At 46.4% G+C, this 14,512-nt stretch overlaps 1 protein-coding gene across 2 annotated transcripts in view; it reads right to left on the reverse strand.

Annotated features, from left to right (window-relative positions):
• Positions 1-428: 428 nt before the first annotated feature.
• Positions 429-14,512, reverse strand: part of SEL1L (SEL1L adaptor subunit of ERAD E3 ubiquitin ligase) — a 54,452-nt gene continuing 40,368 nt past the window's right edge. Inside the window, exons 18-21 of one of the 2 annotated variants that reach the window (XM_040332765.1) lie at positions 8,589-8,660; positions 4,610-4,782; positions 3,628-3,756; positions 429-1,275 (exon numbers count right to left, since the gene is read on the reverse strand). In XM_040332765.1, the coding sequence (XP_040188699.1) occupies positions 1,045-1,275; positions 3,628-3,756; positions 4,610-4,782; positions 8,589-8,660 (605 nt within the window). In that variant the 3' untranslated portion in view covers positions 429-1,044. Of the gene's footprint in view, positions 1,276-3,627; positions 3,757-4,609; positions 4,783-8,588; positions 8,664-14,512 lie in introns of both variants that reach the window. The other variant, XM_040332764.1, reaches the window with a different exon arrangement.

Genomic DNA, 14,512 nt, shown 5'->3' on the forward strand with positions numbered 1-14,512 from the left:
AAATTCTTTACGCAGGTGACTAACTGTAACAAGAAAAAAAAAAAAAAAGAAAAAAATTGCGCCGATATACCGCCACCGATCCTTCCCATTGAATTCAATGGGAAACCGCGGTAATACCTCCAGCAATGCGCCTCAGCAGAGGCGCATTGCCAGCGGTATAAACCCTTTTTCGACAGCTAGCGGGGGTTAAAACCGCACCGCTAGCGGCCGAATATTGTGGTAAATACGACAGTATAACGGCGCTAAAAATTGCGCCACTATACCGCCACCGCACCTCCGCTGCCCCGTGTGAAAGGAGCCTTAAAAAGGGTATTCCAAAAGGGACAGCACTGAGGAAGCCATTGTCACCCAGTAAGGTTTGTAAACGAATAGGCAGATGTCTGAAGCCCATGGAACAAATTCTTTACGCAGGTGAATAACAACAAGAAAAAAAAAAAAATGCTGAAACTAAAAATGTTATCTTTTCAACATCAACGGGGTTCATTTAAAAATCAGTAAGAAGTATGCCGCCACCCAGAGTTGCTGATCAATTTATGGTGAAGGTGCCCACATGTCCGCAGAACTCCTGCCCAGCTGGAAACTGATTGGGGAAAATGAGATGCAGAGTCCTATGAGTGCCACCCCCATCTACAGGAAACACCCGGGCGCATTGGTCTGACTATGGGACGGTTATGTGGCAGACTGGCAGGAACTGCATCACTGGACACGTGGAAAGAAAAACCAGAGTGATGTCCGTCCCCCACAGACTTGGACACAAGCCCGGGCTCGGCACTGAAATTCTGAATGAAAAGTATTTGTAGAGTTCCACAAGTCTGTAATAAATAATGGAAATCGCTGCGGACTGCGCCCTGCCGTGTAAAATAGATAATTTTTTTTTCTCTTTGTACAGCAAACAAACAATGACAAAGAAGAGAGCAAAAAAACTGATCTCGCTTTCGTTTCAGATGTCACTCGGTGTGGCCAAGTGGTTGCATATGTTCAGATTGAACGCCGACTCCTGGAAGCCTTTGGGACAGTCCGTGGTTACGTCACATGACGCCGTTGTCATTGCGGTGCCTGGCCTTCCTGTGGCTGTTGCTGGGGCTGATCTTGTTGTGGAGGAGGGGGGTCTTGTGCGGCAGGTCTGGGCGCTGGGGGTCGCGGGACCACTTGCGGCTGTCTTTGCCGGTAAGCGATGACTGTCCCCAGGAGTAATGCGATGATGGTCATGAGATAGAGGTCCCATTCTGGCCCCAGCAACTGATCCATATCAACACGAGACATGACTTCCTTCACCTGATACAAGAACAGAGGAAACATTTTAGAAGCAGGGATGGGGGTGGGGATATGCCAAGACTCATAAGCAATTTTCACACTAAGCTAAAGGAACAAGAATCCCAAAATTACAGCTCAGTATTTAGTTTGCAGTGGCTGAGTGGGTTAGATACAACCCTAATAAAAGGTTATTAAAAAATTAACAGTTATTGAAAGATAGAACAGAACCTTTGGAGTCAGGCTGCACATGCTCAGTTTGGTGTGTATTGCTAGAGAGGTTTTTTCTTGGGAAAGTGCATGTGATCAGCACAGGGCCACTCAGCACTGACAGGGGGTCAGGGGTCATGCAGCCTCATAGAACAGTCAGAGGAGAATAAATAATTATATATATATATATATATATATTTATTGTCAGAACCACTGACGTATCGCGGCATAGTGCCTCCATATACTGTCAGAATGTTTATACTGAAATATAAAAAATATTATTGTATTTATGGAAATATGGAAATCTGTGCTTTGGGAGAATTACATCTTCCTACAATATCAAATCCAAAATTCTTTTATCCGTGCTATTTTGAAGACAAGTAACACAAATTAATATTGCTTAAAAAATATATATATTATTTATCGGCGTATACCGCGCACTTTTTCCCCCCTGAAAATAGGGGGGAAAATCACAGGTGCGCATTATACGCCGATAGTGTACCTTGGGCTCGGAGGGGGACGAGCGCTGCCGAGTGCCACCGGAATTCACGAGCCGTCTCTCCTGTTTACTCGGCTCTGACGTCACACACACAGTCCCGCTTCCGCCACCGGCATTGGACCAGTGTTCTATCAATCACAGGAGCTGGTCCAATGCCGATGGTGGAGGCGGGACTATGTAGCCTCCCGCGATCGGTACCCGGAAATGACCACTGTGCTTCACGGAACGCTGTCCCCCCTCTCCACAGCACCGGAGGAATACAATCTCCCACCGCCGCTGACAGAGGTAGGGACAACAGCGACCCCAGTCCACCACCATCTGGACCAACAGAGCACCCACAGTGAGTGACACTATATGAATTGCCTTTTTTATTAAAACAACGAGATTACTGGAGATGGGCACATAGGCTGCATTTAGGCTAGAGATGGGCACAAAAAAAAAAAAAAAAAAATCCTGAAACTTCCCTCTGAAATTGGCGTGCGCGTTATACGCCGATAAATACGGTAACTAAAGATATAGTGCAAAATTTAAAAATCGGGTATAATGGGTGATAATACAAATTGATATACTTCTACAATCAGAGATAAATGATGGTTAAATGTTCAGATAATATTTACATTATATGACAAGGTATATTCACAGTTCAATACTTAAATCATACTTGTGTATTTAAAACCTGGTTAACTCGTAGTGAATAGCCTTCCCGTGATTTCACGGCTTAGTAAATAGCTTTTGTTTACATTGACACTATGTTATCTCTTCTCAACACAAACAGATCTCCTGCTTACTTATTATATGCATAAACAAAAGGTTATATTATGCAATAGCTTGATAATTTGATCAAGGCATTTAGCTTTTTAAAGACAAACAACAATTGTGTATGAGAGATATGATCAACATGTACAAATATATAAGGGGTCCATATAGTGAACTTGGTGTCGAGTTATTCACTTTACGGTCATCACTGAGGACAAGGGGGCACTCTCTACGTCTCGAGGAAAAAAGATTTCATCTCCAAATACGGAAAGGTTTCTTCACAGTAAGAGCTGTGAAAATGTGGAACAGACTCCCTCCAGACGTGGTTCTGGCCAGATCAGTAGATTGCTATAAGAAAGGTCTGGATACTTTCCTGTACAGAATATAACCGAGTACTGACATTTATAGGTAAAGTTGATCCGGGGAAAATCCGATTGGCTCTCAGGAAGGAATTTTTTCCCCTGCTGTAGCAAATTGGATCTCATGCTCTGCTGGGGTTTTTCTCCTTCCTCTGGATCAACTGTGGGTATAGAATTGTGTATATGGGATTGTACGATATTTTATTTATTTATATTTTTATGGTTGAACTGGATGGACTTGTGTCTTTTTTCAATCTGACTAACTATGTAACTATAGATGCGGTCTGTTTCTCTTCCAAGTCCAATTATAAACGATTCCCTCTTTTAATTGAATGCTAAATGCAGAAAATGTAATCTGGAGTAGCTGTATATTAGCTCAGTTGGCGGGTGGGTACACAGATGTTGATATTGGTCACACAATAAACACCCCAAAATGATCATAATAAATCAGAGAAGGAATGGTCTTGCCTGGTCATAATCAGGAGGTCACAGACTCTGCACTTACCTTGGACCACTCACATTCACCTACATACATGCATGCGTGCTACTTACATTCAGTTCCTGCAGGTACTGCGTGGCGTACAATACTCCAAGTTTACAGAGCGCAAGGAAGACGGGGACCTGTGCGTCCGGGCTGGCCTCGGCTGCCATGTCATAGAACCTCTTAGCCAAATGAATGTCCTGAAAAGAGGGGACAAAGAGCGAGATAAACTGTTAAGGCTGAACTGCAGGAAGGTATAAAAAAAACAAAAAAACAATGCAGCCGTTTTCATTAACACATCATTTGGTGCATTAATTTTTTCGAAATTCAAACACCACAAAGTATCAGAATGTGGCCTGGCATCAATCCCTGCACAACAGAGCTCAGGAGCCAATCAGTTATATGGCAGTGCAAGGAACGTTATATCCGTTAGGGCTAGTTTACACGCGCTTCAAAACAAGTGCTTCCATGATGGTTCTTAGTAGGGATGTCCCGATACCGATACTAGTATCGGGACCGATACCAAGCATTTCCTGCATTTGCCGTTCGTTTTAAGTACTTGTATGGCACTCGCCCATCATTTGCATGGGGTCACGCCTCATTAGCATGGCTCACTCCCACATCCACTTACGACGGCTTACGCCGAGGGAACCCAGCGCAGTTTGTGAGGCACGTGCTTTGTGAATTCGGTGCTTGCCTCTCTGCGCTACGTCGGCGTAGCGTATATATTGGATACGCTACGCCAGCATAAATATGCGCCAATGTATGTGAATCCGGGCCATAGTTTATATTTCCATCAAATAATGTGGCATCCTTTCGTTTCTAACACATCACCCAGTCCATACCAGTATACTGTATATATCCAGAATGATACATTTTCTTCATGAAGATCGGATGTGTTTTCTAAGTGTTCCTTTTATTATTTTTTTTGAGCAGTGTGTGTGTGTGTGTGTGTATAATATATATATATCAAATTAAAACAAATTTTTATTTATTTTTTTCCCTCTCCTTTTTTAGTCACATGTTGTATAGATGATCTCAGTCCTCACTGACCTGTTTGATGCCCAGACCCTTCTCATGCATGTATCCCAGGTTGAACATGGCCTGGGCGCTGTGTTGCTGCTCCGACGCCAGGCGGTAATGAATGAACGCCGTCTCGTAGTCTATCTCCGTCCCGTAGCCGTAGTAATGATAGTCACCCAGCTTTAGCCGGGCCAGCGTGTACCCTGCAAGACACCAAGACACAAATTACTGCAATGTCATTTCCTATGAAATTACTCAAACGTAAGGCATAAGATGCATGTCCAGTCCATACTTTATTTTAAGTTTTGAACAGAGTGGGAGGGTTTTACATTTACACCCCGTCAGCTTTTGATATCTGAGGCTCTGTAGGGGCTCATTTAGTCAAGTGATGCCCTCTAAAGAATGATGTACACTCAGATCTTAACTACGCTCTTATAGGGGTATTGAACAGGTGGTGCTGCCTAGCATCTCAAACCCCACACCAGTGTGCTACTAGAGTGTGCTTTGCAGGGCACTCCCACCCAAAGCCCCGCACGACAGCAGGGGTCATTTTTTGCCACTATGCAAAGCATCGCAGCTGCGGCATATGTACACCCCCATCCGCCACGTTGGTAGTTTAAAGCGGAGGTCCACACTGTAACGGTCAGAGGTTAACACCGTTAACGATATTCCATTCCACCAACCCAAGACAGCTTATCTGACTCAATCCAGCAGACACGATCCATATGAATTTTCCCAGAATAACGAGACACAAGCTCTGTTCTCGGGTTCCAAACGAATGAATACTTTAATGGTAAACTCAGCTTGTTATATACAGTTAGAAACCAAATCTGGACAATGACTCAACTTCACCCACAACATGACACAAGGAACTTTATTACACATTCCGTTAGATAATGACATTCCGATGAGCTAATTACTAATCATTACCCAGACGTTCTGACTCCGCCATAAGTTATTCTCACCTGCTACATAATACACATTCCTTTAGTAAACATAATTGACATGCTAATCCACTACACCTGAAAGGTCAGACATCTGACCTTTCAGACTGCCAATACATATCTATCATCAATAGAACTTTCACACAATACAGTGTCATTAGCATCACACAATGAGAGGTCCTTCAGAAGCCAGACTTAATTAGCACATCAACAGTCTATGTTCCACATTGAAGGAGACACTCTATTGACCTGTTGTGTTCAGAAACTACCTGTAATATTTCAAGATATCCTGCAATACATTCTGAATTATTACTATCCCATCTCATGTAATTCAAGATATCATTTCTCAGTCATCCTATGCCCCTATTGGACATAGGATGACCCTAGACCCAAGAGTCATTAGTGAAGCTGGCACAGGAGTACCCCACATCCTTCAAAAGTCTCTGGATATCACGGGCCATTCCGTTACACACACAAAAACGGAACCTCGGCTTTTCGGAACCCTCCTTCCCTCCGGTTTGGCACCTTTCAGGGGGAGGGGGTGCAGACACCTGAATAATACAGGTGTTTGCACCCACTTCCCGGCATAGACCCCTGCGGGGGTTACGGCACTTCCCCCTCCTCCCCGCTGTCTTCTGGGAAACACACAGGTCCCAGAAGACAGCGGGGACCAGTGAGGACGCAAAGCGAGATTCGCGCACGTGCAGTAGGGAACCGGGAACTGAAGCCACAAAACGCTTTGCTTCCCGATTCCCTTACCGAGGATGGCGGCGAGAGCCGAGCGATTGATCGTCTTCGGCTGCCGACATCGCGGGCACCCAGGACAGGTAAGTGTCCTTATTAACAGTCAGCAGCTGCAGTATTTGTAGCTGCAGGCTTTTAATATATATTTTTTTTTTGTAGCCGGACCTACGCTTTAAACGGTGGAGCAGTAGAACTATAGCTCAAATGACATGTTTCTACCACCCCCCATCCACAAGCGAGCCATGACCAAACACCAATTGTGTGCGAAACGCGTCGGCTGCCCCTTATGTGACTGTATCTTTGGATGTACATGTCTTACTTTTATCAATAAAGACAACTTCCTCAAGTTTATCCGGAGTGCGGCTGTCCATGGATTTCCATGTTTGCCTAGTGCATTGCCAGCACCTTGGACTCCAGGGAGGTTCCTCCAATTGTCTGCTAAAGATCCACCTGGAGCGGTGACTCCCTTCCCTATAGCTCAAATTACATGTTTCTACCACCCCCCATCCACAAGCGTTCACATTGGCCAAATGTTGGGTGGCATCGTCCGGTTCAATAGAAACCAGCCAACATTCAGCCTGTGTGTACTGTAGCCGGTCCAACAAAAGCCAGCCGAAAAAGGTCTACCGATTGACATCCCATCAGCGATCTCAGCCAATGGCTGAGTGTGTTGACCAGGGGGAGGGAAACCCCCCCCCCCTGTCAAAACACAATAGCTCAGTAGGGGAGATCGGCGTACTAACATTGCATAGTTGGTACAGGATCTCCTCCTTAGTGCTTTTGTTTTTTCTCCTTCACCCTGCTGGGTAGAACGTTTTTTTTTTTCCAGTCAGTGTGTACAAGGCTTTAGAAAGATTTGCCTTCACTTCCTGTCCTGGTGATAACAGTTTCATCAGACAGGAAGTGAAGGGGAATGCTCCAATAACACCACAAACAGTAGGGTGAGGCCAGGACCCGTCAGCTTTATATTTAATCGGTGCCCCTCTTACACATTTCCCTTCACTTCCTGTCTGGTGGTAGTATATGGGGGGGGGACGCTCTAATGGAGCCCCGATTAGCAATAAAACACCAAAGCAGGTTTTAATCCTACCCCATGTCATCAAAAAAAAAAAAAAAAACTAAAACAAAAAAATGTATAAAAAAAAAAAAAACACAACCCAGCTAAATGGCAGAGATACAGAGTAGAGATACAGAGCAAAGATACAGAGAAGACATACAGAGTAGAGATACAAAGCAGAGATGCAGAGCAGAGATGCAGACATACAGAGCAGAGATACAGAGAAGAGATACAGGAGCAGAGATACAGAGAAGAGATACAGGAGTAGAGATACAGGAGTAGAGATACAGAGAAGAGATACAGAGTAGAGATACAGAGCAGAGATGCAGACATACAGAGCAGAGATACAGAGCAGAGATACAGAGCAGAGATACAGGAGAAGAGATACAGGAGAAGAGATACAGAGAAGAGATACAGAGAAGCGATACAGAGAAGCGATACAGAGAAGCGATACAGAGAAGAGATGCAGACATACAGAGCAGAGATACAGAGAAGAGATACAGAGCAGAGATACAGAGAAGAGATACAGGAGAAGAGATACAGGAGAAGAGATACAGGAGAAGAGATACAGAGAAGAGATACAGGAGAAGAGATACAGAGAAGAGATACAGAGAAGAGATACAGAGAAGAGATACAGAGAAGAGATACAGGAGTAGAGATACAGAGCAGAGATACATAGTAGAGATACAGAGCAGAGATACAGAAGCAGAGATACAGGAGCAGAGATACAGGAGCAGAGATACAGGAGCAGAGATACAGGAGCAGAGATGCAGAGTAGAGATGCAGAGAATAGATGCAGAGTAGAGATGCAGAGAATAGATGCAGAGAAGAGATACAGAGAAGAGATACAGAGAAGAGATACAGAGTAGAGATACAGAGTAGAGATACAGGAGCAGAGATACATAGTAGAGATACAGGAGTAGAGATACAGAGAAGAAATACAGGAGAAGAGATACATAGTAGAGATACAGAGTAGAGATACAGAGCAGAGATACAGAGCAGAGATACAGAGAAGAGATACAGAGTAGAGATACAGAGCAGAGATGCAGAGATACAGAGAAGAGATACAGAGTAGAGATACAGAGTAGAGATACAGAGTAGAGATACATAGTAGAGATACAGGAGCAGAGATACAGGAGCAGAGATACAGGAGAAGAGATACAGAGCAGAGATACAGAGCAGAGATACAGAGCAGAGATACAGGAGCAGAGATACAGGAGCAGAGATACAGAGCAGAGATACAGAGTAAAATATCTGCACTAACCTTGAGCGGCGGCTCGGTTCCAATGTAGCAGAGCTCTGGGGAAAGTCTCATTCTCACCAACCAGAGAGGCTTCTTCTGTGGACAGAGATGCAGAAAGTTAAACCTCTGAAGCTGTGGGGGGCGCAGCACATATGATGAGGAACATGCCGATAGGAGGAGAAAAGTACAGTGACAGAACAGATGGGCTGCTGTCCAATCACAGAGTGGGGCTGGGAGATGACCAAGCATTATTGCTTAATTGCAGGAGAGAAAAGTCAAGTCACCAGCCCTGTCCAGTCTACAGATAATAGAACAAAATCTCAGGACTGGATGGACAAAAATACAAAGTATTTGGCAGGTAAAACATCTTCCCTATATGTACTTAAAGCGGAGTCCCAACCAAAAATGGAACTTCCGCTTTTCGGAACCCTCCCCTCCTCCGGTGTCACATTTGGCACCTTTCAGGGGGGAGGAGGGTGCAGCTACCTGTCTAATCCAGATATTTGCTCCCACTTCCGGGCAAAGATCACCACGGTGACCTATGCCACGTCTGGCGCCTACTCCGCGCCTCCCTCCCCCACTGTCCTCTGGGAGGCACACAGCAGAGACCAGTGGGATCGCGCAGAGTGACTCGCGCATGCGCAGTAGGGAATCAGGAAGTGAAGCTACAACGCTTCACTTCCTGATTCCCTTACAGAAGATGGCGGTGGCAGCACCCGAGAGCTGAGGAACAGATCGGCTTCGGGTGCAGACATCGCGGGCGCCCAGGACAGGCAAGTGTCCTAATATTAAAATTCAGCAGCTGCAGTATTTGTAGCTGCTGACTTAAAAAAAAATTAATAAAAAAAATTGACGGACCTCCGCTTTAAATTTTTGTGTAATTTCACAGTTTTCCTGGAGTTTAGAGTTAGACTGAATATTATCACCACTGGGGGTTTTTTATAGCCCAAAAAAGAAGGAAGGAAGGAAGGAAGGAAGGGTAATACAAAATAAATATATACAATAATAATAATAATAATAATAATAATAATAAGATGATTTTTTTTATAAATAAAAAAATATATATATATATATATATATATATATATATATATATATATATATATATATATATATATATATATATATATATATATATATATATATATATATATATATATATATATATATATATATATATATATATATATACACACACATATACACACACACACACATACATATACACATACACATACATACATATACACACACACAATAATAATAAAAAAGTTTTTAATAAATATAAATAATCGAAATTTAGGCCAATAAAGTAATCTGCTACATATCTTTGGGAAAAAAAATAAAAAATAAAAAAAAATAAAAAAATAAGCGTATATTGATTGATGTGCACAAAAGTTAGAGCATCTACAAACTATGGCATATATACTGGAATTGTTTTTTTTTTTTTTATACTCGTAATGGTGGCGATCAGCGACTTATAGTGGTACTGCGGCAGGCAATCAGACACTAACTGACACTAATACTGTGATCAGTGCCAATACTATACACTCTACATAGACGCTGGCTGGGAAGGAGTTAAACATCTAGGACGATCAAAGGGTTAAATGTGTACCTAACCTGTGTTTTGGTTATACTGTGTGAGGTGCTTTTACCAAGGCCCCTTTCACACTGGGGCGGTGGGTGCGTCGGCGGTAAAGCGCTTTAAAATCAATTTTGCGGCTCTGTTTGGCCAAAGGGGGGGATGGGGGGGAAGACAGCACGGGGGGGGGGGGGGGGGAGAAAAGACAGCACGGGGGGGGGGGGGGAAAGGAGGCACGGGGGGGGGGAGAGAAGACAGCACGAGGGGGAGAGAAGACAGCACGAGGGGGAGAGAAGACAGCACGAGGGGGGGGGGGGAGAGAAGACAGCACGAGGGGGGGGGGGGAGAGAAGACAGCACGAGGGGGGGGGAGAGAAGACAGCACGAGGGGGGGGGGGGAGAGAAGACAGCACGAGGGGGGGGAGAGAAGACAGCACGAGGGGGGGGGAGAGAAGACAGCACGAGGGGGGGGGGAGAGAAGACAGCACGGGGGGGGGGGGGGAGAGAAGACAGCACGGGGGGGGGGAGAGAAGACAGCACGGGGGGGAGAGAAGACAGCACGGGGGGGGAGAGAAGACAGCACGGGGGGGGGGGGGAGAGAAGACAGCACGGGGGGGGGGGGGGGAGAGAAGACAGCACGGAGGGGGAGGTGGGGGGAAGACAGCACGGAGGGGGAGATGGGGGGAAGACAGCACGGAGGGGGAGGTGGGGGGAAGACAGCACGGAGGGGGAGGTGGGGGGAAGACAGCACGGAGGGGGAGGTGGGGGGAAGACAGCACGGAGGGGGAGGTGGGGGGAAGACAGCACAGAGAGGGAGGTGGGGGGAAGACAGCACAGAGGGGGAGGTGGGGGGAAGACAGCACAGAGGGGGAGGTGGGGGGAAGACAGCACAGAGGGGGAGGTGGGGGGAAGACAGCACAGAGGGGGAGAAGACAGCACAGAGGGGGAGAAGACAGCACAGAGGGGGAGAAGACAGCACAGAGGGGGAGAAGACTGCACAGAGGGGGAGAAGACTGCACAGAGGGGGAGAAGACTGCACAGAGGGGGAGAAGACAGCATGGAGAAGACTTGTAACTCCCCCCACCACCTGATACCTGACTGCCCAGGTATCGGGTGAAGCATCGGAGCATTTCAGCCAAGTACAAGTACACAGGGAAATGCTCGGTACTAGTATCGGTATCGGTACATCCCTATTAGAAACCATATAACCTACTTTCTGTGCGTTTTTGATGCAGAACAAAAAAAACGCAACTGGAGTGCATGTGGTGTGAACTGGGCCTTAGATACACCAACAAATCCGAGTGAAACTCACATTACAGCGGCAGCAACACTTTTTGTTTCTATCGGAAAAAACATTTTACAGAAATAAATAAAAAACTGATCATTGGAGTCACCAGTCAGTTATAAAACGGTTTGTCTCATTCCTACAATTTCTACATCTGAAAGACAGCTTGTTCTGTTGAAAAATACTTACTGGGTGGGATCACCAGGGGGAAAGCAAAAGGAAAAAAAAAACACACATTAAAAAAAGAACACTAATGCAGCCACGACATCTAAAGCCTCGTACACGCGATCGGATTATCTGACGGGAATTGTGTGGTGACGGGCTGTTGTCGGAAAATCCGACCGCTTGTACGCCCCATCGGACAATTGTTGTCGGATTTTCCGACAACAAATGTGGGATAGCACGCGTGAAAATTGTCCGCAAACAAAATGTGTGTTGTCGGATTATCCGATCGTGTGTACACAAGTCCGTCGGACAAAAACTCCAAAGTACAAACACGCATGCTCAGAAGCAATTCTAACCATAACACAGCATTAGCAGAACTTGCCCAAAGGGTGGCGCTAAGCAGCTGAAAAAACACGTAGTTTCGTGTTGGTTGGCCGACAATTCTTTGCCGTTTGTATGCGATACAAGTTTATGGCCAACGCCCTTCGGACAAAAGTCCTGCGCTGCGGAAAATCTGATCGTGTGTATGAGGCTTAAGAATCGGTAAGTTGCAATATTATACCGTATATACTCAAGTATAAGCCGAGTTTTTCAGCCCTTTTTTTTGCCAGGCGTCCATTTTTTTTAAAAAGTCGCGGCTTCCTCCTGGCGTTCCGTTCCGCGATGGGCATTTGACACGGTGTTCCGCCTATCACGGACGTTCTCTCATCCTCAGGCAGTTTCCCAGCAGATACTGTGTTCCGCCAATCGGACGCCCTCTTGTCCGAAGCTGAAAGAATGTCTGTGATTGGCGGAATACCTAACAGAGTGTCCGCTGGGAAACGGAGTCTGAAGATGAGCGGACCTCCATGATAGGCAGAACACAGTGTCAAATGCCTATCACGGAACGGAACACCAGGAGGAAGCCGCGACTTTTAAAAAAAACGAACGCCTGGCAAGAATTCAGGTACTCGGGCACAGTGAGACTGCAATGGGCACAGTGAGACTGCAATGGGCACAGTGAGACTGCAATGGGCACAGTGAGACTGCAATGGGCACAGTGAGACTGCAATGGGCACAGTGAGACTGCAATGGGCACAGTGAGATATGGCACAGTGAGACTGCAATGGGCACAGTGTGGTATGGCACAGTGAGGTATGGCACAGCAAGACTGCAGTGGGCACAGCGAGACTGCAATGGGCACAGCGAGACTGCAATGGGCACAGCGAGGTATGTCACAGCGAGACTGCAATGGGCACAGTAAGACTGCAATGGGCACAGTGTGGTATGGCACAGTGAGGTATGGCACAGCAAGACTGCAATGGGCACAGTAAGACTGCAATGGGCACAGTTTTTGTGGTAAAATGAGGTCCTCGGCTTATACTCGGGTATATACGGTAAATGTTTGCTTTTGGGTTGAATACGGCTTTATTTTATACCGTAAACTGGACAGAAATGTAATCGCTGAGAGCGTGTCAGTTTATTGATGCGCGGCGGTTGGTGAATCAGACTCTCGGCGTCTACAATAAACCAGGAAATAAATTCAGGTCGTTATCGCGGGGCAAAGGGCTTGTGAATGTGGAGATTAGCGACGTCTTGTTTACCAAACTCAGCTACTTATTACCTTCGGCCGCTCAGACTAAGCCACGCCTTCAAATGACTTGTAAGATATGAGGCGCTCCTGCCTTGCAGCACCGGGGTCCTATAAATTGTAATGGCTAATAAAGAAGCCTATGCTTACCTGCTCTGTGCAATCATTTTGCACAGAGCAGCCCCGATCCTCTTTTTCTGGGGTGCCCCGCCAACGTTCCAGGCCCCTCCTTTTCATCTGGTGCCCCCCACAGAAACCCGCTTTCCCTGGGGGCACCCATGCATGCTTGCTCCCGAGTCCCGCTGCTGCGTCCATTGACACACAGACAGCGGGACTCATCCCCGCCCCCCACTCCAGTGTCACTGGATTTGCCTATGGCTCCCACTGCTATCAATCTGCCCAATGAGGAAAGAGACAGAGGACGGAGTCGCTGTGCTCCTACACATCGCTGGATCAGTTTGGGCTTAAATTAAAAAAATATATAAAAAAAAGGGGGGGGGGTCTTGGGGGAGCTGCAGCACAGAAGGTTTTACACCTTCATGCATCCTTGAGGATTTACAACCACTTTAAACCACTTGCTGACCGGCTCACGCTGATATATAGTGGCACGTTCCCAGAAAACAACGTATGGGTACGTCGTCCCCTTTAAGAGGCGCATGCCCGCTGCACCACGGCAGGGGACCCGATGGAGCATGGCCGCAATAGCCATTGGCAGGGCTGATCCGCCCTATAGGCTCACTATGCAAGCCGATTAAGGCCCCGCAAAGCTGTGGAGGGCCCCCCAAATTACTGGAGGCCCCACCTGGTGCGAAGTCATTTTCAGCCCCTCACCCCACTTCTCAACTCGCTGGCTGCATGGGAGAAGAGGTAAGAAGTCAGCACCCCCCGGCTTCTCACTTTAATGTAAAATGTAATTTCTGACAGCAGAACACCCCCTCCCCCCGCTTATCAACTTTAATCTTTAATGTGACATGTCATTTTGCTTAGGGCCCCAGGGAGGTCAGGATTGGCACTGGCCATTGGCCACCTGTGATCGTGGGCACGAAAGTTAGAACGGGGATTTGTGTGTAATAAACACACAAATCTCTGTTCTGTCAGGGCAGTGGAGACAGATCGTTTGTTCCTACCGTGTTACCCCCGAAAATAAGACCTACCCCGATTTTCAGGAAGGGCTGCAATATAAGCCATATCCCAAAAATAAGCCCTAGTTTAGAGTGCCGGTGAAATACTAGAGTCCACTCTATTACAGTATACCTTTTGGTATAGCGCTGACCTCCCTCTGCTCTCAGCTGTACTCGCGCTGCTCTCCTCTTCCCCTCTCCTCCCAGTGGGGGGGGGGGAGGG

The sequence above is a fragment of the Rana temporaria genome, chromosome 13 (genome assembly GCF_905171775.1).
Source record: "Rana temporaria chromosome 13, aRanTem1.1, whole genome shotgun sequence".
NCBI lineage: Eukaryota > Metazoa > Chordata > Amphibia > Anura > Ranidae > Rana > Rana temporaria.